The sequence below is a fragment of the Populus nigra genome, chromosome 7 (genome assembly GCF_951802175.1).
Source record: "Populus nigra chromosome 7, ddPopNigr1.1, whole genome shotgun sequence".
In the NCBI taxonomy this organism is placed as follows: domain Eukaryota; kingdom Viridiplantae; phylum Streptophyta; class Magnoliopsida; order Malpighiales; family Salicaceae; genus Populus; species Populus nigra.
Window position 1 is genome coordinate 15,736,100 of NC_084858.1, and position 27,712 is coordinate 15,763,811.

General features: G+C 35.7%; 3 protein-coding genes across 7 annotated transcripts; 1 reads left to right on the forward strand and 2 right to left on the reverse strand.

The window, feature by feature from the left end:
- Positions 1-321: 321 nt before the first annotated feature.
- Positions 322-12,635, forward strand: LOC133700100 (uncharacterized). Its single transcript, XM_062123661.1, has 26 exons — positions 322-417; positions 930-2,366; positions 2,472-2,678; positions 2,801-2,905; positions 2,978-3,043; positions 3,119-3,283; positions 3,418-3,492; positions 3,593-3,738; positions 4,011-4,146; positions 4,225-4,294; positions 4,706-4,815; positions 4,940-4,996; positions 5,195-5,335; positions 5,456-5,548; positions 5,706-5,791; positions 5,860-5,926; positions 6,005-6,071; positions 6,159-6,295; positions 7,038-7,129; positions 7,223-7,289; positions 7,391-7,429; positions 8,709-8,799; positions 12,111-12,172; positions 12,236-12,276; positions 12,375-12,513; positions 12,609-12,635. Exons 1-26 carry the CDS (start codon positions 322-324, stop codon positions 12,633-12,635), a joined length of 3,819 nt encoding a protein of 1,272 aa, XP_061979645.1.
- Positions 12,636-12,902: 267 nt separating this feature from the next.
- On the reverse strand, positions 12,903-17,621 carry LOC133699699 (uncharacterized). 5 transcript variants are annotated; one of them, XM_062123080.1, is made up of 4 exons: positions 17,479-17,621; positions 15,286-17,360; positions 15,078-15,190; positions 12,903-14,656 (listed from the first exon to the last, which is right to left on the reverse strand). In XM_062123080.1, the coding sequence occupies exon 4, from the start codon at positions 14,652-14,654 to the stop codon at positions 13,119-13,121; it is 1,536 nt and encodes a 511-aa protein (XP_061979064.1). In that variant the 5' UTR covers positions 14,655-14,656; positions 15,078-15,190; positions 15,286-17,360; positions 17,479-17,621; the 3' UTR covers positions 12,903-13,118. The 5 variants fall into 5 exon arrangements, with proteins under 5 accessions (XP_061979064.1, XP_061979062.1, XP_061979065.1 ...); XM_062123078.1 differs by having other exon boundaries at positions 15,286-17,398; positions 17,479-17,609; XM_062123081.1 differs by having other exon boundaries at positions 15,286-17,181; positions 17,479-17,607.
- A 7,822-nt stretch (positions 17,622-25,443) lies between these two features.
- Positions 25,444-27,341, reverse strand: LOC133698544 (nudix hydrolase 18, mitochondrial-like). The gene is made up of 5 exons (XM_062121498.1): positions 26,967-27,341; positions 26,231-26,327; positions 26,027-26,110; positions 25,805-25,933; positions 25,444-25,696 (listed from the first exon to the last, which is right to left on the reverse strand). The coding sequence occupies exons 1-5, from the start codon at positions 27,068-27,070 to the stop codon at positions 25,544-25,546; spliced, it is 567 nt and encodes a 188-aa protein (XP_061977482.1). The 5' UTR covers positions 27,071-27,341; the 3' UTR covers positions 25,444-25,543.
- Between the last annotated feature and the right edge of the window lie 371 nt (positions 27,342-27,712).

Genomic DNA, 27,712 nt, shown 5'->3' on the forward strand with positions numbered 1-27,712 from the left:
CTAGAGATCACTTGTTTGAGTCCCACAAACCTTAAGGCTATTGGAGGCTTACATGATCGTAAACTTCAGGACTCGTAAGATTAGTCGAGGTGCGTGCAAGCTGGCCGGACATCCACGTTAATCTTAAAAAAAAAAATTGAACCTAGAAAATTAAGGAATGAAACAAACTTCCTTGACTAGCAAGACAACTCATTGAGATTTCCATAAACGTCAACTTAATAACTTGATATATTAGCTTGATTTAATCATTGAGATCCCTACTTCATAGTTCCAAAAGAAATTGGAGAGCATTCAATAACAACTACTCCCATAAAAAGAAGTATGATCTGCGCAGCCGCCAGTGTTAATGAAAATGCCTCAAAGTCTGCTAATAGTTCAAGACTAATGCTATTTTCCCCTATCAGTGATGTTAAACCTGTTTATTTTCTTTAACCCATCTCTGTAAAGATGGCATAATTATGTTTGCGAATCTAACATCTTGCATGGTGTTAACTCCAGCGGGTCTGAACCTTGATCCAGTTAATAAAAAAATTTATGGACAGGGCAAGTTTAATAATAATGATTTTAAGAGGGAGTGGGATGATTACGTAGGTAGGTTGTGTATTTCTTAACGTCGAATTTATTTTTATATATTAATATAATTGTTTGTAAGCTTCTTATCACATATATATGGTATTATCTCTATGGTGGTAGCTATAAAAAAATGTCATTGTGCTCTTTAAAGCCCAGTGATTAATCTAAGTTTTCCAATTTGACCACCTCATTAAAGAAAATGCTTCAATTTAGTCCCTGAAATCACATTATGTTAGATTCAACAACCAACTAACTAAAACCAGAAAGGCCGCCCTTTTAAAATTTCAGTCCTTCCCTTCAAATGATTCACATCAGCTCTTCTTCAAGAAACTCTCCATTTTTAAGAATCTTTCAAGAATGGCCTCCACTACTTCATCGCCACTACCTCAGGATTCAGCTACACCACCATCGATGTCCCTGCCTTCGCTCTTGAGGGCCAAACTCCGTCCGACCCGAGGAAACCCAAATTCAGCCATAAACTGGTCACCACCACCAACATCAAGACTAAGGCCACCATCATTGGGCTCACAGAGGTCACCATTACTTTCACCGCCGACGCAGTCATCCCTGAATTCAACCAGGGACTATCTCAGAAGAAAAGCCATGGAAATCCTGGAATCACCAGATACCTTACCTCTTGTCTTATTGAAGAGCTTAACTTCCCTGAAACCTCCACTGATTTAATGTATGCCCAAAACCTCTTGAATTACCTTAAAAACAATTACCTTACGTCCTTCTGTTTTTGCCTTGTTTCTTTCTATAAGACTTGCGGCTCTGAATTTGGAAACTGCAAGGAGTCTGCCTTTGATATTCTATGCCAGATTCTTACAGAATATAAGGAAGGACCTTGTCAAGAAACCTCTTTCTTGGATAAAGAAATCAAATCTGCAATTCTTGATTTTTTGAATACAGAGAGTTCAATAAAGAATTTGAATAAGATTCGTGATTTTGTCGCCAAGATTGCCACTAAAGAAGTAAGACTTGGAAATGATTGGCCTGAGCTTCTTGAGTTTGTTTATGAATCTTTGGATTCTGATTCTGAAGAAAAAGTGAAGTATGCTGTTTCTTTGCTTTATAAGTTGATTCCGCATTGTGCTGTCGAAGATCTGGTTGTTAGTCCTGATTCCTTTTATGATAGTTTAGTGGATATATTTGATTCTGATTATATGAGTTTAGAGGTACAGGTTGAGGCAGTTCTGACCTCAAATCGTTCTCTCTTGTACTGGACGAATCGATCGAATCATGATAGGTATAGTGTCCTTATGATTCAAATAGTGGAGACCATTTCCACTTTGGTTGAGCATAAATCAGACAAAGATGTACAGGCGGTAGTTAAGGAATTGACTGTGTTGACAAAGGAGAAGCCATGGACTTTGAGTAGCCAATTTGATTATGTAGTTCTATCTGTGCTTGGGATCCTAGGTGAAGTCGAACTCCAAGACAAAACAAGAATTCTTGCACTAGAATTTGTGATTGCTTTAGCTGAAGAAAGAGTTCAGGGTCGACAGATGTTGCTAGGATCGCAACTCGCAATCCCAAAGTTTCTTGAAAAGATTTTGCTTCTGCTAGCAAATTTGGAAGATGACTCAGAATGGGGAACTGCAGAGAGTGATACACAGAATCTGCATTCGGTAAGGTGCTTGGATAGAATTGTAGCCGCCTTAGGTGGGGAAGTTCTTATGAGGTATTTCCCCCGATTATTTGCAATTAATTTTTGTGCTGAAGATTGGCAGAGCCGCCACGCTGCGGTTCTTTCCCTTGGCATTGTTGCAGAGAGATGCTCAAGTCTAAAGGTCTCAGATTATTTCTCCTTTTCCATTCTAATGTTTTGTCATTGACTCTAATTCTTGTGGCTTTATTGGACTTCAAAATCATCCCTAAGTTTCTATATTTTGCAGGAGTCGAAACACAGTTGGGATCAAATGGCAGGAAGAATTATAAGAAGTGTCAAAGAAGACATGCACCCTTGTGTGCGTTTGACAGCTTTATATACAATTAAACAATTTTCCAAGAATTTGAAACCTGAATTTCAAGACCAGTATCGTGACCAAGTTCTTCCTGCATTAACGAAAGCCATGGATGATTTCAATTATCCCCGCGTTCAGGTACTTCGATTCCTGAAGTAGTTAATCCTGGCTTAATCTTGTATTATCAGTATCCTTTTGCCATCTTGCCTATAGATTTTATATCCTTGATTCTTCATATTTTACTTATTATATCCTCTCAGGTGCAAGCTTATTCAGCATTGTTTGAATTCACCTCGAACTGCACTCCAAGTATTCTAAATCCTTACCTAAAAGAAATTGTCACCAAATTGCTCAAAGAATTAAGGGTATATTATCTTAAATACAATTCATTCTACTGTATGCACCCTTGTTTATAATTCATTTTGGCACTAATGCAGGAAGAAAAGCACATGATCAAGGGTGAAACTTTGAAAGTATTGTCAGCAGTTGCCTATGCATCACAGGTACTTCTTGATAGTCTCTTAATCTAAGTTTTATTTTTCTTACATTTCATTTCTCCTTTTATTTTGACACTGTAGGATCAGTTTGCAGAGTATTACAATACTGTCATGCCTTACCTTAAGGTTATAATGATGACTGCGAAAAAAGAACTTGATCACAACCTTCTTGCCAATTGCGTGGATTGCATCACTATGGTTTGGATGGCTGTAGGAAAGGAGAAGATCAGAGAAGATACTGATATGGTAATTGTCAATAAAGTTTTTAAGAATAGACCACCTGAAGTCAGCCTGTAACCCAAACAGATGGGGTCAGCAAGGCCAAATGATATGTAATTGTGAGATCATTGCCTCACTAACTGTTTGTTATCTCATACAAGGTTGTGAAAATGCTTATCTCTTTACAAAGATCTGAATTAGAGGCAAATGATCCAATGAGATGTCAACTGTTGCAAGTATGTTAATGTTACTTCACCGATTTCATTTGAAACATAAACGCAGTACTTTCATTTATACCTGCTTTTTATCTAACACAAATCAATAACCATGTTTCAGGCATGGGCCAGACTGGGGAAATGCTTGGGAAAAGAATTCAAACCTTGTATGAGTGTCTCCATTCCTCGTTCGCTCAGGTCTGCTAAAATTGGATCATATGTCCTTATACCTGAGAATCCTGACAATGTTGATGAATCAGACGGAAGGTTGGCTTTTAAGATGAAAATTTTTCTTCATTCCTCTAATGCATATGTTATAAGTAAATTTCTTTTCTTATTCCTGATTTTTTATACTTGTAGAAACAATGCTACGATGGCATAAGCTATACTCTGAAATCGAGAAATCTTTTCTTTTAGCTTTATGCTTTCAGAATAAATTCTTTTAACAATAAGATAGCAACATTTGGCGTTTCGAATTATGATCTGATATTATGATTTTTAGCCCTTTCCTTTTGCTGAGGGATATATGATTTTTACAGTATCAGGACCCTGATTCTTGGAGAACGAAAGATATGGATCAAGACTAAGGTCCTGGAGGAGAAAGTTGCAGCTTGTAAAGGGCTGTATTTACTTGCTGATGAGTTGAAGGAAGGACTTTCTGTATGGATCGAAGAGGTTAGTTATGTAGCACTTCATATGATTTTCCTTTCTTGAATCTCTTCAAACAAAACGTAAAAGGCTGTATATGTGTAGGTTGCTCAGACTTTAGTTCCATTTCTCAACTTTCAACTCAACGAAGAGATTCGAAGAGTTGCTGCTTCAGGTATTTACACATCAATGTTCCTTGACAAAGAAGGCATAATTCTGCAAGTTAAAACTAATGCTCAGAATAGATTGCAGATTTCCTGACAGCCTGCACACCTTGGAGTAAAACCGTCACAACTTCCTCTAGGAAACTCCGATACCGCACACACCATTTGAAGCATCAGAACCTAGATACGTGTAGCTTTCTAGTCATATATGGATTGCATAGTGTTTTGCTTAGAATTAATACAGTTTTTCCTTTGAAGTTAGATTCAAAATCTGAGCTTGTTATAAGAGTTTTCAGCTGTCCTAAACCTTGTTAAGCACCATTTATCTCATCTTAATTTCTCAATGTAAATTTTTTATTTATCAGGAATGCTCCTGCATCACTGACAGTAACAATTTAATTTTTTTTGTGCTTCCACACTAGCCATGCCAGTGCTATTAAAATCATCTAAAGAAGCAAAACAAAAGGGGAATCTTGAATTGTCTGATGAATCTCCTTTCGAGAAGTTATGTTCTGATGTGTTACCAGCTTTGGTAAAAGCACTAAGGTAATTTCTATCTGGAAATGACATTTTTTTTTTAATCAAAGAAATAACTTTTTGTTAAGCTTCGCTGCCATTTAAGAAATTTGTAATTTGTAATTGCTATTGCTGAGTAGGAATCCTTGCCCGAAATTGCTGCAATAATTTTGGACTCATTGGAGGAATGCATGAAGGTCTGTATTGCTTTTAATAAATCTGTACTGCGTATAGCTGTCTATGATCTTACATCAGAAGAATTCAAATTGCTTGCTTCTACTTTAATCATATTTTTTTCCCTCTATATATCTTTCCAAGGATAATGATTCTGCTAATCGAATTCATATGTTATAGCAAAATGCTGTTCGCGTACTAATGTGCTCTTTATCTTTCAGATGTCTGGACCTGTTCTAGATGAAGACCAGACTGACTTGTTCTTGAAGAAGATAATGAATATTTTGAATTCAAGAAGCAAAGTAGGGGACAATGATGTAATAAAGCAGACGTTACAAGAAGAACAAAAAGCTTATGACAAAGTCTGTAGTTTTTGTCATCTTTAATTAGATATGCCTTGCCGCTTATTTCAAATTTAATTATCTGTGCAGGTTGCTTGAAATGAGTTCTGTTTCTTGCCTTATGTTCATTTCTTGATGCAGGCCGTTGATTGTTTGGCCACTTTCATCAGAATACAAAAGTCTTCTTTCTCACCATTCCTCGGCAAGCTTTTGCCTTGCATACAACTTATGTGGGTGAGTTTAACCATTCATTTCTGCTCAGATTCTGTGATGCTAACTGATCTCAGTTTCATCCATAAAACTGTAGCATGAATGCTGCTTCTAGGCTACCCTGATGACTTTCCTATTCCGATCGAATTGTTTTCATTTTCCCTTGTTTCTTTGCCTTCAGGAAAAGGATAAAATAGCTAAAGAGCGAAGAACTGGCTTGCGCATATTTTGTGATGTTGCGAAGCAATTCCCAGAAGAAGCATTCAGGTAGAACACTTCGTTTTTATTGATTCAGCTTGTTATTTAAATGTGCTTAATACAATCTGATAAAACAGGCAGTACAATATTTGTCTTCTGTTTCTGTTTGAGGCATGCAAGGATGAGAACCCCGAAGTTCTCGAGGTTTATCTCCCACTCATGCCTGTAATGTTGGCACGCATTCATGCGGTGCATTTCTGATTCAAAATACTGTCGTTTCAGGTGGCTGTGCAGGCAATTGGGATATTTGCTGAGTTTGGTGGGTCTGCATTCAAGTCTCTTCTTAGAGGTTGCTTGTTATACTGCTTTCTGCTACATGAGTTAGTCCAGTGCAGTCTGTCACTGTAATAAATCACATCACTTTTTTCTTCGGCAGGGGCTTTTTATGCTTTGAAAGCGGTTATAGACCATCCTAAGGCGTTGCAGATAGAATATGTAGTGGCCCATGATGCTGCTGTTTCTGCTCTAGGAAAATTTTTGCAGTTCCATCGTGAAAAACTCAATGCGGCACAGGTATATATAGACTTTTTTCCTATTCCCAGATCAATGGAAAAGGAAGCTTTTATGTTTTACCAAATGCGTACACATTTCATCTTCTACTCCCTTTTAGACTTTCCTTTTGGACTTATTGAAGCGATACACGTATTGACAAGTTTAAGTCCAAGAAGAAAGACTGAACAAGTGTAGAAGACTGAACAAGTAAAGCGAGCTTTCTGATGAAAATGAACATAAATTTGATCTGGTTCATTCCAACTATTCTTCACTAGTAAGAAATTGGATTCGAACAATTAGGAGATTTACTAGAAAAAATACGGTATAATGGGTCAACTTGTTGTCATGTCCAAATTAGATCTAGAAGTTGTCGTTCAGGATTTTGCTTTATTTTCCTAGTTATTTTCATGTTCTTTTCCTAGTTAGGTTTTAGAATTTTGATTTAATTAGGTTTTTATTAGTTTAGGTTAGTTTAGCATCTATTCAAACCATTTGTAAGTTATTTCAAGAAGAGTTTTCGGAATTATTGAATTTCAGAACATATTAAAACAGTGTTTTCTCTATGGTTTAGATCTAGGGCTATAACCTTAAGACTCAAGAAACCCTAGTTCTTTCTTTTTCTTTCGTCATACGTTGTGTCGCTGATCTTTATCAGGAGAGTATGTTGTCAGTAAAACAGTAGCACACGCAAAGCTAGGAATTAATTTGTCCTTTGGAAAGCATATTATGGCCATTCTGTGAAGTTTGTTTCTCTATTTAACAGTTTTTAAAGACATGGTTAAGACATTTGCCGCTGGAAAATAATCTAAACGAGGCCAAAGTTGCGCATCATCAGCTTTGTTCACTAGTTGAAGTGTAAGTCAAAATTTTCATCACATGTTTGAAGTACAACTAGAAACAGTCAGTTATATTTTCCACTAATGGAGTATTTTTCTTATTTCATTTCAGGTCAGATATGGAACTTCTTGGTCCCAAAAAGAAAAATCTTCACAAGATTGTTACTGTTTATGCCGAGGTACAGTCCAATAGTTCCATCCTTTGTTTAAAAACAGAAAATTGCTTAAATTTCTGTGAATTCTACTTATCATAGAGTAACTCCTTTTTCTTTTTGTTCAGATCCTGTGGGCAGGTAAGAAGTTAGCAACTGAGGAAACTGTAAGCCAAATGATCAAGCAATTGGAACTTTACAGGAGAAGGTCAATCCCCTCTACCTGGAGATCCTTCATGTTATCCATGGAAAACCATCTGCGAAGGAAGTTGGAATCAAAATTATCATCCTAGATTGTTATTTCTAGTTGTCAATGTTGTCTGTCCCACTTCGAAACCTTGGTGCTAATCAGCAAGTTTTCTCATTGCAGAATGTATATGAACTATTCTTATGTGCATTCACCCTTTTTGCCCTAACAGTTCCTGGAATGCATAAATCAAAGGAATAGATTGCTTATTCAATCACTTCTAATCTAAAAGAGGTACTCATTCTGATATTGAACATCTGCCAGAAAGAAAGAAACACGTGTCTTTGTCCATTGCTCTTATAACACCCACCGCGCCTATGTCAGAAAAGAAGCTCGAGAGCCACATGACATAGAGTTGCCACCATCCAAGGGCTAAAGTACCACGACTTTGTAATTTGACCACCTCATTAACGCAAATGCTTTAATCTAATCCCTGAATAAATGGACACCAAATACAGTACATTTGAGACCCTCGCTCTTCTTCCAAGTGATGATCAGCATGGATTTTGGCAAGAAACCTCCTTCGAGGATGAAAAAACTGAAATCTGCAATTCTTGATTGCCTTTATACACAAGACCAGAAAGGTTTTTGCCTAAAATTCACGATTTTGTAGCCAAGCTTGTCAAAAAGTAGTAATTGATCGAAATGAATGGCCTGAGCCTACTGAGTTTCTTTAGGAATCTTTGAATTCTAGATCCGAGGGGAAACTAAAGTGTGCACTTCATTTGCTTTGTAAGTTGATGCCACAATGCCATAATAGGTTGTTGAATATATTTGATTCTAAAATGAGTTTGGAGGCATATGCTCAGGCAGTTCATAACTCAACTAATTTTATCTTGTACTGGAAAAATCGATCGAATTACTATAGGTACATTTCCCATTTGGATCAAATGGTGAATACCCTTTTCATTTCGGTCTATCATTATTCAGACCAATATGCACAAGTGGTGGTCAAGGAATCAAATTGATTTGGTTGGCAAAGAATAATTCATTGTCTCTAAGTACCCATTTTGATAATGTAGTTGAACTGTAGCGGAAAACCAGGCTCTTGCACTGGAATTTGTAGTCATTTTAGCTGAAGAAAGATATCAGGATCGAGAATTCTACTCGAATTGCCACATTTTATCACGAAGTTCAATGAAAAGATGTTGTTTATGCTCGAAGTCATAAAAGATGAACCAGAATGTGAAACTGCATAGAGAGATGACAAGAATCAGGACTTGTCAAGATTTTCGGCTCATGGGAAGAAGACCTTGGCTAGAATTGCAGCTGCCCTGGGTGAGGAACAGGGTAAATTCTTAGAAAGAGCTTCCTTCAATCATCCCTGGGCTAATGCTGCTTATATGTGTTGCAGGCATGGAAACACGATTTGAATGATATGACAGCATTACTTACAGAAGTTGTCAATGAACATATCCACCCTCGCATTTGTTGGCAGCTCTAAATACAATTATAGAATTTTCCAAGCATTTGAGCCTGGAATTTCAAGAACAGTATCGTCAACAAGTGGTGCTCGCATTAACAAAGGCTGCTTTCTTAACCATGATCTCTTCTCTTTCAGTTGTCAGGACCAACTCTAGGCGAAGACCAAATCAACTTCTTCTAGGTAGAGATAATGAAGGTTCTCATAAACAGACCATCTCGTTCATGAAGCAAAATGGTGGACATTGACGCAAGAAAGCAAGAATTAGTAGAAGAGGAAAATCAGAAAGAAGAAATGTTTCTGACAAAGTCTGTAGTTTCTGTCATCTTTAACTGGACATGCTGCTTTTATACTCATTTCAGATTTAATTATTTGTATATGTTCCTTGGAATGAGGTTTGCTTGTTGCCTTGTGTTTATTTCTTGATGCAGACTGCTGGTTGTATGGCCACTTTTATCAGCACTCATAATTATTTTTTTATTATTCTAGTTAGTAAGAGAAAATAATATAAATTATATTTTAAAGTGTCATGTAATAGTTTAATTTTTTGAATTAAAATGGTTTTTATCATAACATTATAGTTTTATCAACCAAATATTAAAAGCGTGTATTATAGAATAATAATATTTGAGGCCTCACCTGATATTTAAGCAATATGGGTGAGTTTATCTATTCTCGTCTAAATAATGCATAATGATCAAAATTTTCATCCCTTAAATTACGTTGTTGTATGGCGACTATTGGTAAAACTTAGTTGAAGGACATAGGAGATGAAACTGAGGATGCTACAGTGATGACTCTGATTTCCATCAAATTGGTTCGGTTTCTACTAGGTGGATTGCCCGCGCGACGCTGCGGGCTTTCTTGGCAATTACAAATTGATGAACTCTGAATCCCATAGCAAAGAAAAAAAAGAAGGAAGAACTTTCCCAACATGCAAGTAAGATCTAGTTGCACTGAAAGGCAATGAATGCAGCAGTTAAGCAATAATATCTTTAGGTGAAAAGGAGTTTGTTTAACACCTGTGATGCTTGCATAATAAGTGAATAAGCAGATACAAAGAGAACATAGTTGTTGTCCAATGATTCTAGAAAAAAAGAGGTGCTTGATAAATCCAAAAAAAGAACTGAATATAGCAGTGCTAGCCAGAGAGTCAAGTTGAATGCTGGAGCTGGTAAGGTCTATGCTTCTTGCTTCAGAATGGTGGTGCCATAATAGCTTATTTTCCCTTTCATCACCAGCAATACATCGTCATATTTGCTAGTGTAGTATATATCAGATTGTATGTGTTCTTCAGAAGAATTACTCATTGGTCATCATGGCACTGGATTTCTTAAACACATCCAGGTATGCTTCCGAACAGTTTGTTGTGAGAAAGGTCTAAAACTTGTAAAGAAGTTATATAACAGAGTTCTTCAGGGATGGAGGCATAAAGATTATTTGACCATAGCATGATAACCTTCAAATTAGACAACCTTTCTCCAAGCCATGAGGGAACAATACCAGCTAATTGATTTTCAGCAAAGTCAAGGGTTTGTAACTGTGATCAATTTTCAAGTGACAAAGGTATGCCACCAGAAATGAAGTTCTTTTCAAGGCTCAAAGATTGAAGGTAACTGTAGTTTCCTAGCGAATTTGGAATGTCACTGGTAAAAGTGTTGTTGCCTAAATATTGTCACTGCCTCCAACAATCAAGTATTTCTAACAAAAGATTGTTTCTAAGATTGAGAACTTGCAAAAGCTTTGACTCGTCCATCCTATCACCAAAAAATAGGAAATGGGACCTGACAGAGAGTTGTCCTATCACAGTGATTCAGTTTTTTTGGAGCATCAACGATGCTAAAGAAAACCAAGACGCTTCTCATGTATAGGGCTATAAGCTCTTGTAATGGACTTGTCTTGATTCTGGGGACTGCTAGATCCTATTTCAAAGAAAGTTTTACAGTGGATTCAATTCAAGCTCTTGCCATTTATTTATGGGCATGAAAGAGTTAATCTGTCATATATTTTTTTAAGACAGGGCTAGGCAAAAACTAAAATCTAAGTCTAAGGTGGTGATAATTTTTTTTAACATGGAAAGGTAAATAGCAAGGTTATCCAGGCTGATTTTCCAGCAACGTTGAAGCTAATATGCAATGACAGCAACAAACAAGCATGTTTTTCAAACTAAAGGCAACATTCTTAGGCTGTTGCATCCAGAGAAGGAAGCATTCACTGCAGATGTTGTAATGACTGTAAGAAACTAAGAAAGCATATTAATGCAGAAATTCTGATTTGTTGATTAATCGTTTTTTCACAAACCACTGTCATCGAAGTGCCACTGTGACTGAGAAATCCAAAATTTTCAGCTGAATTCTTCGATTCCATAGACAATCTAGACACTTTCTCTGGATCACACACTCCAATCCCAAACAACGACATCCTCTCTGCAAGCTCGACCGGATACAAATCCTCTACCCTCTTATCAACCCACTTCCTCAATTCACCCAGACCAATAGCCACCACCACCCTTTCCCTCCCAATCACCCTAATTCTTTTACAATCTCAGCCTTAATCATAAAACACATATCTCAACGCCTCTTCCCCAGCTGTCCACTTTTGTTAACCCTATCCAGCAAAAGGATGCCTATATAGCCATGAGACTGGTGGAAAAGCTTCATAGAATTCAAAATGACGCGTCTAGCCAGAGAAAAAAGCAATTTGTATACTATTGTGTGCAAACCGTGGCCATGCCAACCTAATGCCTGTTTATTTGCTTGAGTGATCCCAAAACAATAAAAATTCTTCACTTCACTTTGACCAAGCAATCATGTATATTTTATATTTTTATACAAACCTTGAAGTAGAGATCACGCTCACCGCCAATCTCAAAAGAAAGTCTCAACAAGAAACACAGATTCTCCAAGCATGTTTGTGTCCACAACCAGCACCACCAACGAAGAAAAGGGGTAACAGGCTTTCTCCTAATCCCTCTGCAAAGTTCACCCCAAGGCCATCTAGATCCTTAGAAATATGAAACTCTTTTATTGAGCACTGTACTGATTTTAGTTAGCAATGTAAATAGAAGAGCTGCAAGCCAGTGTGTGTAGCAAACAGTATCAGTTTCGCAATGCAAGGGGAAATATGTTTTTGTTTATTGAATATGTTGCTTGAATGTTTTTTTATTCAATTTGAACAGAATGGTACTTCAGGAATAGTCTTCCAGACCAGCTTAGACCTTGCAAGGATGAGATCCCCGAAGTTCAGGAGGATTATCTCTGACTCAGGCCTCTCATGATGGCACACTTCATTAATGTTCCACAGGAAATTGGTATATTTGCAGAAGATGGTGGCCTGGTGGGTCGGTATTCAAGCCTCTTATTCGAGGTAGCTTTGTTATTCTGCTTACTGCTATATGAGTTATTTCCTATACTGTCCTTCAATGCTTGAGTTCTTTTGGCAGGGGCTGTTCCTGGTTTAAAAGTTTGGTGATAGGGTATCCTAAGGCGTTGGACAGAGAATGTGTAATGGTCAATGGTGCTGCTGTTTCTGCTCTAGGCAAAATAATGCAGTTCCATCGTGAAAGACTCAATGTGGCAAAGGTATGTTCAGTTGTTTCTTCTTTCCAGATTATTGGCAAAAGAAGCCTTTGTGCTTTACCAAATGCATTTACATTTCTTAGTGAATTTCTTCTTAGACTTTCCTTTCTGGACTGATCTTGTGAGTTCTAGCTCAGTTGAAAGTAAAAAGAGATGTTTTGCATGATTCCATTGCATTTTTGGAAAGAAATCCTCCGATATTTGTCAACAATTCATGCTCTGAAATAGTACAACACCAATATTTTCTCAAAAATGCTGGTCAGTGATCTGTCAAGTGTGAAGCTGGTTTCTTTATTTAGCAGGTTATCGAGATGTGGTTAAGCCATTTGCCACTAAAAATAATAGAAATCAGGCAACAGTTTTGCATCATCGGCTAATTCAAACAATAAAGGTTAATACAGCCAAAAATTCTCCTTTCTGCTATCATTTCAGCATAAGCATCGTCAATACAGCAAAAAATTCCCTAATTAACAAACACAACAAATTACAAGCATCATTTGTTGAAAGAACTACATTACGCGAAAGCAAAGACATGTCAGGCACAGAATAAAGCTACTTGATGAAAAGATGATTTCAAGCCAACCAGAAAAATAAACAAAACTTAATATTCATTCCCTCATGCCTTCGTCATCATCTTCGGCGTCATTTATCTCAAGATCAGCAAGCAACTCCTCTACAGGAATGGAAGGTATATCTTCCCCATCAGTCATAGATGCCATCTCAGAAGGCTGATATTCTTTGTTACGATACAATGATACATTGAACCTCAACTCCGGGTTCTCTTCCAGATCTCTCAGGAACTGTTCATACTCTGAGTTCATCTTCTCTTGGTCACCTCTAGCTCTCGTGTCATCAACCTCCATATTGAGGGACTTTAGCTTCCAGGAACGAGGCTTCCCTCGTTTCCTCTGGCGCTTCTCTTCATAGCTTTTCTTTACCAAAATTGCTTCTGGAATGACTAGATTTTTGTACTTGTCAAGCTCCATGTCATTACTGTTAGCTCCATGTAAATCATAACCAAGAGCATAATCACCAGGTTTCAAAATATGCCCCAGGTGCGTTTTTATGTTGAACATGGTATCATTCTTCCCAAAATCTGACATGCGAGCAACAGTGGCATCAGCGAGAGCATATCTAGACCCGCCAATATTAACTTCAGGGGAAACAAAGTCCACATCAAATACAATATACTCTACAAGTTGCCTGCTAGTGAGAAGAGACTTAAAGGGTGTTCTCCAGTACTGGTCAGCATCCAAGAAGCAGTGTCTCAGGGTGAAAGGATCTAACAAAGCAATGCTATTTGTCACTTTCGAGCAGATCACAAGAGGACCTAGATTCCCCAAGCTAACAGCAACCCTTGGAGGCAAGCAGACTAAATCCTCACGGCAAATTGGAGAGATTTCAACAGAGAAAGTATGTTTGTAATTATAGTTGTTGCTCTTAGTATCATGGGAAACAAGTTGCTTGTCATTGCGACTCTTTACTGGAGCTACTTTACCCACAAAGTCAACAAATTTAACACCATGGCTACGATTTGCAAAGAAAAAATCAATACCATGATCCATTTGCTTTATTTTAATGGCACGGGCAGCAGCATCATGCTTCAAAATCAGCTGCTCCAAGTAAAAGAAAGTTCTTCTATGAGCAACATGTTGCCGGAGCTGGACACCAGCAACCCACTGATCAGGGTTGGCCTGAACTCTTGTGCAAGAATCACACATTTGGTCCTGCTGAACATACTCAATAACATATGCTTGTTCGAGTATTGCACCATGAAGGACCTCCTTCTGAACTCTCACTCGGAGCTTGATCCTCTTGGAATGTGGTTCAGTCCAAATAAATTCCGCATTTACCAAAATAACTCCTGTGGACTTCAATTTCAACTTCTTCAGACAAAATGCCATCAACTCCCTCGATTCCAGTTGGGCCCTAATCCGCGTACTAGGTGGATCCAAGTAGGTATCACACTCCGGGCAATGTAAAAGAATTACATTCTTCTTTAGACCTTCAGTGATGTCAACTTCAGAGCGCAAACACTTAACACACATATTAGCAGCATTTGGTTGCATAGGAATACCACATTTGCAACACAAAACACTTCCAATTGTTTGATGAACCATAAACATGCCTGCTTCTTCGGCCATATCTGGCAAGTATAACACAAAGAATAAGAACACGGACAATTTAGCATCCACAAAGCAAACACACATATATCAAGATTTGCTTTTCTCCCTTATATTAACTTGACAGACTATAATTCCATCAAAAGACAAAATTTACAATCCAAATCCGGAGAACTAAACAATATAAATCACTGCACTGCTTCTTTAATCTAATATACCAGGTACACTTGACAGACTATAATGCATTCTCAAACAAACCCAGTAAAACAGCATGATCAAATGTTATTTAAGCAAAGTTCAGATCTTGATCACAAAATCACTGCTTTTAGCCAAACCCCACAATAGATCCAAGCCAACAGCGGAAACCCAGATGAAAAAAAGAGCAAAAACAATAAATGAAAAACCCATTAAAGAAAATGAGAGATGAGCAGTGGAAGAAAGTACCTAGCTTGAAAGATTAGGAAAGCTGAAAGAAGATTTGAACTTTAGCAACAAAAACACTGTAGACAGAGAGCTCCTTGTAATGAAATACTGGGGAAGCTTGGCAGCCTCAGAATCTGAGCATGGATTTCACAGAACATTAATATAATGCAAATGCAAATTTGCTTCTAATAATTCCCGAGAAAATAGCAGTGGGTGCATATATTCTTACTGTTGGAACTTCTTCAGGCTTCTTATCCAACAAAACAGCACGAACATGAAGATTGAAGATCAAGAAATCATACCTAGTGTCCCTGGGTTGTTAGATTTGAAGATGAATATTGAAGTCTTGTTGATCTGGCCATGAAGTTTTATAAAGTGATGGAGAATTCAATTTTTATCAAGCTGAGAGTGTGAGAGATTGAGATTTGAGAGCTGTGGCTTGTGAGGGCGGGGGGGGGGGGGGGGGGGGGGGGGGGGGCTGCTGCATGCAGAAGGATGGGGAATGCTAGGGTTAAAAAAAGAGGGCTTTTATAGTTTTTTTTTTTAACTGAACCGGTTCGGTTTGGTTCAGTTTTTTCGGTTTCAAGCTTATCAAACCGAACCAGTCGGTTTTTTAAAATTATAATCGGTTAAATCAGTTTTTTTTACGGTTCGGTTTTTTCAGTTATTTTTTTTCCGGTTTTCTCAGTTTAATCGGTTTTTTTGCTCATCCCTAGCTAAAACTACAAGTATTTCAAATCCAGAGAACTAAACAATATAAATCACTGCAATGCTTCTTTAATCTAATATACCAGCTACACACACCAAACAACCTCATAAACAGCTAAAACTACAAGTATTTCAAAACCCCAGGCGACAACCTCAGTTTCTTCGACTTAAGATTCAAAATCTCCACCAAGTTCCTAACTTTATCAAACTTACTTAAACATGTCTTGTCAAAATTTCCTTAATAACCTTATAAGCAACTTAACAAAAGCACCAGAAAAGGACCGATATAGCCGTCTGAAAAGCAAAATCTTAAACAATAGCAAAAAAACTAAACTAAACTAAACCAAAAACTCAGAAAAGGACCGATATAGCCGTCTGAAAAGCAAAATCTTAAATAATAGCAAAAAACTAAACTAAACTAAAACCCAACGTCCAAAAAACAGCAAAAAATAACAAACAAGCAAGAAGCCAGATCATAAACGTCAAAGAAGCAGTCAAATTTTGTAATTCCTCTACTGTTTTCCTAAAATTTTCTCGGGAAACAGCCAGAAAAATAAGCAACGATAATGAAAACAAGATCAAGCCTTTACCTTTGATTGATTGAAGATCCAAATGAAAACGAAGATTTTATTATTTACTTTTTTGTGAAGAGAAAGTATAGAACCCTTGAGGGTCGGATCTTAAATTCTTAACCAGGTTTGAAGAAATGATAAGATGCTATAAATATCTTTGTGAACACTGAACAGACTTATTTGGGCCTTTGTTAGGGTTGCCGGGTCAACTTAGAAAAGCCCAAAAGATGGTTTCTTTGTGTTCACACTTGAGTAATAATGGCAAAGGCAAATTTGAGTTAGGATGTTGAGCATAAATCCAGGGATGATTTTCATGTTATGTGCATCATAATTATAAAACCCGACCCGGTAAAATGACCAGGTCACGGGTCTTGTGGGTCAACCCCTCTCCTTAAATATAAAGAAATCAAACTGCTACATCATCCCTAAAACGCATAACCCAGTGATGAATTGCTTACCTTTTTCCTACCCATTTTTAGCATAAGCAGCCGAATGAAGAAGAAAATACTTGTGCAACTAAAATTTAAGCAGAACAAAAATAAAATGGTAAAGATTCCTTAAAAATCGCAATAAATCATAAAACATAAGAAGAAAAGAAAACTAAAGCTCACTCGATTCATTTCCCATATGTTCACTGTTGCAAAGCTAATCAATCAACAAGAAGATCAAAAACTAAAAATACAGGCAACATGGAGGAAATGCCTTCAGAGTCAGTGCTCAATGTGAATATGACATGAGAGGCAAAGTTCTTGGTCATGAGCAAGAGGATGTGCTCGAACTGTGTTTGATGCTGTTAGCCGATGGATTATGCAGTATGCCCGGAGCTGTGGTAGCTATCAGAGTAACTGAAAAGGTTGAACAACTTGTAGTCTCATTAAAAACCAGTTATGTAAATGAAGAATGAAACCGACAACAACAAAGTTCATGTTTGCAAATCATGCCAGATGTTTCTCTTCATGGGTGACTAAAGGATGGCTGTCAAATGAGTACTTTTTTCAATTATTTGTTCCAATCCGAAGAAGAGCTTAAAAAGCATGGAAAAAAGAGGGAATCATTCAAAATCTGCAGCAATTGTTTGCAATAAGAAATCTCAACAAAGAAAAAAACATATAAAAGTAAGCAGCGTAAGGAAAATAGAGCACCTGTAGAAATAAACACTAATTTCTCCGATGAAATCTCAACCAAATATTTGTTCTGCAAAAGATATCAGAGAAGGCAATTGGGGGCGGGCTGCTCTTCTTAGGAAATTAGGGCAGCGACTCAAAGGAAAGTTAATGTATATATACGCCGGGTCTCGCCCGGGTTCGACCTTTTTTTGCGATAGCCGGTTTCTAACCTTGCCCGGACCGGTCCAGCCACCGGGTCGACCCGCCGGTCCGGTCCGGGTTTAATAACTGTGAAAAACCCTGCTCGGCAGAACGGCTAACTAGTTGCTAAATTTGCTTTTGTAATTAGGTCAACGAGCAATAAGTCATATCTTTGCCTCTGTGTATAATTTGGATTGATATATATAGAGGACTTCATCACAGCACTTTAGTAGAGTTTGGCTTGATATATAAGATAATGAATGAGATAGAAATCTAACTTATTTGATTTAAAAATGTGGAGATAAAATACAATTTTGTTTTTATTTTCAAAATTTAAATTAATTATACGAGATTATATATATATATATATATATATATATATATAAAGTCTAAAAAAAATCTAATCGTTTCAACGCCGAATAACTTTTATATATAAGTTAGTTTTCGATAGATGAAAACCTCCCCCACATCAAACTATATCCAAATGCACATATATAAGTTAGCTTTTTCAAGTGAAGACACCCAAACAACTGTACCCATCGCACCACGCAATCCACAAAACAAAACTTACTGTCTTTTTTTTATTTTTTTTTAATTCACGTGGGGTGTCCGGGCCAGCTTGCGCACACCACGACTATTCATCAAGGCCCACTGGACATTATGCAAGCTCAGGGGCAGGTTAGGCACCGCGAGGGTGACAGACGTGCACATAGAGGGTCGAACCCGGGACGGAGACGGAACAAATCACACGGTTAACCACAGCAACTAGACCTTAAAAAAAAAAAAAACTTACTGTCTTGATTTATTACTTACGTAGGCTCTGTAAATAAATATCATCACGAAATAAAGAAGTGTAAGTAAAAATGTTTGCCTATATTTTTCCTTGTATATTAATAGAATCCCAATTGGGAGTTATCCTTCAATCTCTAAAGTCTTGCACATAATATATAATAAATCGTTCGAGAAATAATTGTCCGCTAATTAATAATCATAACGAATTAATTTAGAATCAGCATTTAGCTAGAAAGAAATTTTGAAGACCTAAAATTAAAGTACCGGGGGTACTGTATGCAGAATTTGGAACATGGAACAAAAACTTCTTCCTTTAGTATTGCTCCAATAATTATTTTTTAAAATGTTTTTTATTTAAAAATATATTAAAATTATTTATTTTATTTTATTTTATTTTAATTTTTAGCATCGGTATAATAAAATATATTAAAAAACGAAATATAAAAAAAATGAAATCATTTTTAAAACACAAAAATTAATAAATTATGTGGAAAAAATGTACGCACAAATTATTGTACAAGCCTAGTAACTCATTGTTAACCCACGCCTAATGATAGATCCTACATAATGTACGTGGGTGGGTTCATTACGATTACATGATTAGGGATCTTTCATCATCTTTTTCACAAGAAAAAAAAAAGGTATCCCAAGTAATGTCTCTAGGCCTCCTATCATAATTCTAAAAATTAAAAAAGAAAACTTGTTAAATTGAATGAGTGTTGAGTTGAGAGATTAATTATATGTGAATTGTAATAATTGGCTAATGAAAGCAACCAACATTTATATTTATACCTTTAGGTTTGCGTAAAATACAACAATAGAATATACTATACATGATCATTATTCATATATAAGGTATTTATATATATAAGGAGTTTAGGCTCTTTCCATAATACACCCCGTCAAGTTGAAGGTGAAAACTCCACCTGAAATTTGGATAAAAAAATTAGCATACAAGACTGAAGGGAGAGGCTTGATATGAACATCAGCTAGTTGGTCCTTTGAGAAGATAAATCGTGCCTAAATTTCTTGCTTAGCAACGTGATCACAAACAAGGTGATAGTCAATTTCAATATATTTATTGTGAGCATGAAACACTAGATTCACAAAGAAGAAAGTGGCCCTTAACACCACAACGTAGTCATGGACAAGGATGAGAGCTGAAGTTCTAACAATAAAGAGCGAATCCATAAAATTTCAACAGTACCATCAGCTAAGACCTTGTATTCTGCTTCTGTAGAAGACCTAGCTATAGTGCATTGCTTCCCTAATTTCCATGAAATAGAAGTAGAACCAAGATACATAAGATAACCGTTTGTCAATTTGCGATCATCAATACTATCATCCCGATTAGTGATGGTGAAACCATGAAGAGACAAGAAGGAATCCTGAGTAACGAGTAGACCATAAAAAGCTATAGCTTGAAGGTAACATAGAATGCATAAACTCACATACCATGTTGACTGCATGGCAAATATAAGGTATAGTAAAAGTAAGGTATTGTAGAGTCTCAATAATCTATCTATATTATGTAGGATTAGAGTAAAGAGTACCAGACACTATGCCTAACTTAGACAAAATATTAATTGCTCGTTGGGTATATCAACTGCAGACTTATATTGATTGAGTAACAAACCCATAAAAGTAGACTTAACTTTAATGCCTAAGAAGAAATGAATAGAGCCTAAGTTCCGAAGTCTAAATTTTGAACTCAGTAAAGTAATCAATAATTGAAGCAAAGTCAGGTTATTTCCGGTCAATGAAATATCATCAATGTAAAAAAAAAAAAAAAAACACCATAAAAAAAAAGAGAGAGAGAAGTATCAACTTTGGATATCTAAAATCCAATGTAAACTGAAACTCACGTAACTGGTTATATTATATCCAAGATGCTTATTTCAAATCATACAAAAATTTATGGAAACGAAAGGTATGAGATGGAATGTAGGGTCGATAAACCATTTTTCCGGTTAGTCTTCAGATTACATGTGACAATTATTGTATGCGAGAACAACTGCTTAGCATCGTTATATGTGTGTCTATATATTGTATTGTATTGTATCATTTACCAAGAAAATCTTAGTCAGTCGGCGTGCATTTTCCAAATTTTCTAGGTGAACATTGAGCCCACAACAACAGGACACTTAAAAGGCATAGTCTCTCTCTCTCTCTCTCTCTCTCTCTCTCTCTCACACACACACACACACACACACACACACACAAATCACACGCAGCTTTTGCTGGTTACATCTGAATTTAGCCACCATGAACTAGGTTTTTGTTGTTTTTTCTCAAAAGTGAAGGAGGAAAGAGATAGTACGTAGATGGAAGATGTCATATTCAAGAATGTCTTCATATCTCAATCTGCCAACACCACAGTTGTGGTGTAACAACACTTCACCAACTGATGTTTGGTCATTTCCTCCCTCGTAAGTCGTAACAAGTCATTGGGATAATTTCACTCAAAGAATTACTAATTTTTAGAATATATTTGAAAATACGGTACAAATTATATTTTAAAAAAAAATTATTAAAATTTAATATGGTTTTTACGTTTTGATATGTTGATATTAAAAATAATTTTTTAAAAATAAAAAAATATCATTAGCATGCATTTCAGTATAAAAAATTATTTGAAAAGTATCTACTACTACATTGTCAAGCATTCTTTTTTCTCAATCAAATATTTTGTTTTCCTTTGAATATACTATTTTTTTCAAAGCAGTTAATTAAGATTTTTCCATCCAACTATTCGAACTAGGTCTAAGATAACAAAGAGATTTTTTTTTTTTATTTGTCTTTTCATTCTCAGAGGAAACCTTTTCTCTCAAATTATTTTACTATGTTAAAAGCTAGAGTATACTTGTACTGTAATTATTCCCAACAAGTTCTCATGAGCAGACCACATCTTTTTGCTCCTCTCTCTTCTCCCAGCTTGAAGAAGCTTGTACTGATCCAGCTCTTGAAATTCTATGATCGGTTTATGGTTGTGGAGTAATTATACCGGTGGGATTTTTCGGTGTTAATTTATAATAATTATAAATCGTATAATTATAGGGGTCAAAGCGCAACCAATATGCACATTGGCTTTAAAATCTACCATTTTAGAAACTTAAATTAACCCTTAAAACAATAAATTAAGGACAAATCGCCAACTCCCTCAATATTGTTTAATATCCGATCCAAGAGATAATTAGGTTCAGTTTTCGAAGATCATTGGTGGAAGAAAAAAATGTTGCAGAATACAAATTGGGTTCTGAAATAAAATATAAAAAGTCATTATCTTTATTTCGTTCAATTAAATGACCTATGACCTAGCCCAAGATTACAACATCACACCAAACCTTAGGCAGAGGTGCCTCCGAGGTCCATAGTACAAGAGTATGAAATCCTCAACCTAGCTAAGGGCCCAAACACTAGCAGTAAATGGAGCAAACTGAACATACACAACACAGGCTCAAGTCGGAGTGCAAATTGCCACTCCAAGTTTATGCTTCATATTTTTTTATATTTTTCTTTTTTTTACCATCAATTCTTTGTTTTATCAACTATCACTTGACAAAAAAGAAAAATGACACTCCGACTTAAAACCCTGTTTCTCTCCTACTTTTACACGAAAGCAGCACTAGACTTCAGTCTCTTTAATAGAGTTTCTTGCTACTTCATTCATGGTAATTAAAAGAAACAAAAGAATATATTTACCACCACAAGTTGCTAGAAAAAAAAAGATAGGACAAAAATAAAATAACTAAACTAATGGGGCTAATGTGTAATTGCCTAGAGTCAATACTATAAGAACCCCAAATCTTTCTCTTTTAGAGACGGCTGCATAGAGAAGAAAAGAGGGGGAAGGTTTCAAATCTTTTCGCTGAAAATTGAGAGAAAATGCATCCAAACTGAAGGGATTTGAGTGAGATTAGCCTAGGTAGTGGGGAAACAACATAAATGTAAGAATAAAATAAAAATAAGTGGAGAAATTTGAAAAATAAAAGGGGTTGATAACCGGTCAAGAATGAGAAAAGAGGGAGTGCTGAAAAATTTTGATTGGTTAGTGATCATAACTCACTTATTAACCAGATAAAAGATTTTAAGCTTGATCTCATAATTTATATTCAATTCGATTTAGAATTCATGAGAAAAATTAGGGGGGATGAGGAATTTTTCTTCTTTGATGAAATTGGAATGAGAAACGAAGAAAACAATTTAAAATAATAAGTAATTGAAAAAACAAATCTTGGTGTTGTAAAGGATTTGGTGCCGGTATAAAGAGAGAAAATTGAGAAAATTTTTAATGAAATGCATGAATATTGTTTTGTCATGATTATTATAGCTTGTGTTGAAATACGATGAATGATTGAAAAGAAACAAGAATTTTATGTTTAATGGTAATGGAAAGATTTAATTAAGCTTGAATTATGAATCTTTAAGTTATGGGAATTATGGAATTTTGCACACAAAAAACAACTTGCAATATTATGATGAAGGAATATTATTAAATTTGGGTCGGAAAAATACTTGTATTGAATGGTGAGAAATATGAAAAACAAAATACTTTATCATATATTAAAAGAAAGGAATTGGGAAATTGGATAGCTTTATTGTCAAACTTCTAATCAGATTTAGGACTCAATAGTGATTAAAAACTGGAATAATTTCTATATAAAAGTCAAAGCAAGGGATGATATCTTTCTAACGAAATGAACCTTACTTCAATCAGAATTATGATACTTCATATATAAATTAAAAATAAAAAATCAAAGGAAGGTCACACTAAAATTTGCTAAACATTTATGATGTTGCCATTAAAAATAATCGTGGATGTGCCAATGAAAATAATTGAGTTCCTTCATTTTATGGAGTTGCAATCTGTAACTCAGTTTTAAAAAGAAACAAACTGTATATAAAACTAGAATTTTAATCTTAGTTATGTTTTAAATATGAATTAGCTTGAAAACATGAAATAGTAGTGAATTATATCAAGTCATCAAATAAAATGATGGTTTATTGGGTTAGAATATAAAGTAACCGAGGATGGAATAATAGATGATATTGTTCTTATTATTACATGAGAAATTGTAGAATTCACTCAATAGGGAAGTGGTTTATGTGCCCAGACTTTTGGTAAATACTCAACATCTTACAACTAAAACTTTATTTAATTGTGTTTATAATTCTTCCTTCAATGAAAAACTTGCTTACACAATCATAAAAAAAAATAGAAATGTCTTTTTGAAAAATGCTTCTAATAAAAAAAAATTGGTTATTTGAAATTCGATTCATTTAACTAATATTGAATCTGGAAGTCACCAACTGATCATTATCACCTGTCCCCCTTCTTGGTTGGTTTTAAGGTCTAGATTGGTGGGTTAGGGCTTGATTTTATGGAGGTTTTGGTTGGAAAAATGGAGGCTTCGATATTGGTCGAAAAAAGTGGTGAAATCTGTTGTTTTAAGGGTGAATTTGGCCAGATTTATTTAGGGAAAGGGAAGGAGAGGAAGAACGAATGAAGGGGGAGAAGAAGTAGGGCTGAAAAGAAAGGAAAAAATGGGTTTCTTGGCCACAGAGAGGGTGGTGATAGGTTTTGCACATGCCCATTGATCATCTTAGGAGCATTTTCGAAATAAAATTATGGATATTTTATGATGATTTTAACTAAAAAATCAGAGTCATTAGAATGATAGATTTTATATATATATAAGAATATATTAATCACTTTCCCCTTATATAAGCATTTACTGGATATATCATTTATTTTCTAGAATTATAAACAATTACTATTAGTATCCAACATTTGCAAAAATACCAAAAAATACTAAAACCATCCACGCAAAGCTAGCAAACATTTCGAGGAACAGAAGTAAAATCCAGATGCACGCACAAATTTATAACAAAATCTCTTTCATCATTCCATAAATGAGCTGTTCTTGGCAAAATAAGGGCTTTGAAGAAGCTTACAGCGAGTCTGAGAATTTAAAACTGTTATATAATAAAATTTAAACTTGTAATTATTTAGTTAGTAAGATGTTATTTGAATTTAATTTTAAAATAAATTAATAAAATATAATTTATATTATTATATTTTCTAATCACGAACCTCGAAAGTCCCTCAACTTTCATAATTTTCCTATTATGATATCATTGTGAATTGATTTTATTAGAATGGACGTCCCACTTATCCTTCATTTCTTAAATAAGTCTTTTCGTATAAATATTAAACACTGAGGTGGTCTGACAAGTGATAATTTAGCAGTGGATTATTGTTCCCTTGGTTTGATGTAAGCTGCGTCGAACATCGGTGGTCAATGTTTAACTTAATTGAAAGGCTGAGTCAAAATTAAACATTAATTGTACTATATTTATTGCTCCCACAAATTTCTTCTATGGATTCCACATTAAATATAATTAAAGTTTTTTTTATTATTGTCACAATTACTTTTAAAATATTTTTACTTAAAAATATATCTAACAATTTTCTTTTTACTTTTAAAAATTTATTTTCTATATCGTTATATTGAAATAATTTTAAAATTTATAAAAAATATATTTCAAAATATAAAAATTAAAAATTCTAGAAATGCCTAGCCAAGCTAAGCCAACCGCGTTTTCAAATAAACTCTTGGATAATAAAAGGAATAAAGGAACTTCTCAGTCAAGGGTTCTGGAAATTTCCAAGTGATAAATAAACCTAGAATAAGGATGAATATCTTATCTTTATTACAGGTTATAATTCAAGTTTTTCTACGGCTATTACGTATTACGGTTAAAATATGTGGATGAACTCGGGATCTTGGGCCTTATCAACTCTGAGTTGGTTCTTATAACTATGCATCTAACTTGGTGACAATTTTCAACTTCTCTTTTTTTCCTTTCCAAAACATAATTTTCATTGATTCCTCCTCAATTAGAAACCATGTTGTGTCTTCTTGATGAACTTTTCTGATGTTCCCACTAACATTTACCTAACAAGAAATTGATCAGAATCGAAACTTCAAGAAAGGGACACCAAAATAAACACAAAACTGCCTACTTCTTGCTTCTCGTCACTCTTTCCTTGCTTGTTTCAAGTCCTGCTATGGCCCTCACTGTATTCCTCAACAATTACTCTTATTTACAAGTTAGATTTTGCCTGGTAGCTTAAAGAACAAGATCCTACTTCATCCTCATCGTGTTGTTGCTGACCTGCGAGACGGTCAACTAGTACATCTAAGGCTTCCTTCATCCACCAATGCTGGCAGCATTCTCTTGCTTCTGTCACACTCATCTGTATATAACATAAATGGACACTTTCTCAGCAATCGCACCGATGGTTCAGATACCAAGTCAAAATATAGATAAAAATGTTAAGACATGGAATGTAGCATGCGCATACCCATTTTCTCAGGCGATTGGTTTTCTCGGGCCAGAAATCTAATTCCTCCTTAACTCGTAAAGGGAACATGTATCCTTCATAATCAGTGCCATGAGTTCTGCTCTGGAAGGTCCATTCACCTAATTGGGGCTGCAGAGAAAATGTAAAACGTTTAATCAAATGTGGGAGAAATAAACTTAAAATGAACGACAGTCACGCCATTAACGAAAACTAGAAAACTACCTCAAGAACGCCTTTCACCCCGGCTTCCTCGTATGTCTCTCGCACAGCTCCTTGTTTTATGGTTTCATCCGATTCCCAACCTCCCTGGTAATCAATGAGCCATACTGGTTTAGGTTATGTGATAAGAGCAAAAATGGTCTCAATTCTGTACTCTACAATGAGTTATCAAGTGTTAATTTCATTAGTGACAATTGAATTAGGTACCTTAGGAAACAACATCCCCTTTCCTTTCTGTGAACTAATGACAAGAACTTGGAACCCATCTCCACCCTTTCCTTTCGTGTATCTGTATGGTATACATCTGCAATATTTTGAAACAAGAAGACAGAAAAATCAGTAACCAAGAAACTGAGTATCGAGTCAGTAAAACCTTGTAACAAAAAAACTGAACTACTTAGAATATCTATGTGTTGAATTCCAGCAAAGTTGGACACCAAAACTACTGGCTAATCAGAAAGCAGAACAGAAATTGCATTGCCCCTTCTCCACAAGAAGATTTGGGAAAAGTTTTGGATAATGATCTATGTACGGGAGCCAATCGTGTCCACCCATCATGGATAAGCCCACCATGATGGGACTAACAAGTGGCTTCAAGTGCCTGCGACCAACCATTCATCACACTCATCAAAGTTTTTGTACTACACCAACAACCTCTAGGCATACCAGAATCAAGTTCTGCTCCCAAAGAAAACCTGTTAGATTATGCTTTTCTAGTATTACTTACAAGACATCATTTAGGACCAATCCTGTTTCATTAAAAGACATGACTAAATTTAACAAAACCTTTAACAAATAATGATTGTTTTTTAAGCCCGTCAAGCAAATCTGCAGGCCTAAGAAGAGTTGCCCCCAGCAAGAATTGTGAAAAACAGTCAAGCTCCACAAGGCAAAAAAACAGAATTCAGTAGAGAAGAAGGGTGGTAAGGAAAGAGCAACCCACCCTACAACTTGACGACGACCTTTGTTATACCGCTGCAAATGCCTCCCTGTACGAGACACCAAAGAAGCTACAACATTTTCTTGAGATACCACAGCAGCAGCCATTTTCTTTCTTTCAAAACTCAAGACACCAATTTACTCAAGAAAACTTGATTGGATGGTTCAAAAACAAGAAACCAACTAAGCTTAGCTAGAGAAGGGGGGGGGGGGGGGGGGGGGGAAGAAAGAAGAGTTGGATTGGATGGTGCAAAATAAGGAAGTTGACAAATCTTTCAAGGGATCGATCTATTTCTGTTAGTGGTTATGATTAAGAGAAAAAAGGACAGGTTAGCTCCTTGCTACCCCTCCTATAAATAAACAATGGCAAGAAAGAGAGGGAAGGGAACTTTGATAGAGCAGTGGGACCTTTTTCTTTTGGAATTGGCATCGATTTAAACAGGACGTCGCTACTGACTACTTCTTCTTCTTCTTCATTATATTATTTTTATTGAGTGGAAGGGAGGACGAAAATAAATCAAAATTACCTTTACACTTCCCCGTCGGTTAAGGGCTCCGATCATTAAGTTGTAGGGTCAGATCATTGGATTAATTTAAGTTATTATTTTTGTTTAAAGTAATATGATTTTAATCTCTTAAGAATTTTTTTTTATTTTAAATTTAAATTGATCTGTTAATCAAGTCATAAATCATCAAATTATGTAAATTTATTAAACAATTCAAATATGTCATCGAATCAACTTATTATAC

Excerpts from the sequence above, each read along its gene's own strand:
- LOC133700100 (XM_062123661.1), top strand. The coding sequence starts at position 322 with ATGATCTGCGCAGCCGCCAGTGTTAATGAAAATGCCTCAAAGTCTGCT. Across the intron at positions 418-929 it reads CTATCAGTGATGTTAAACCT|AATGGCCTCCACTACTTCAT; the intron begins GTTTATTTTCTT and ends GAATCTTTCAAG. Across the intron at positions 3,044-3,118 it reads CAGTTGCCTATGCATCACAG|GATCAGTTTGCAGAGTATTA; the intron begins GTACTTCTTGAT and ends TTGACACTGTAG.
- LOC133699699 (XM_062123080.1), bottom strand. The coding sequence starts at position 14,654 with ATGGCCGAAGAAGCAGGCATGTTTATGGTTCATCAAACAATTGGAAGT.
- LOC133698544 (XM_062121498.1), bottom strand. The coding sequence starts at position 27,070 with ATGGCTGCTGCTGTGGTATCTCAAGAAAATGTTGTAGCTTCTTTGGTG. Across the intron at positions 25,934-26,026 it reads GGGTGAAAGGCGTTCTTGAG|CCCCAATTAGGTGAATGGAC; the intron begins GTAGTTTTCTAG and ends TTTTCTCTGCAG. Across the intron at positions 25,697-25,804 it reads CCAATCGCCTGAGAAAATGG|ATGAGTGTGACAGAAGCAAG; the intron begins GTATGCGCATGC and ends TGTTATATACAG.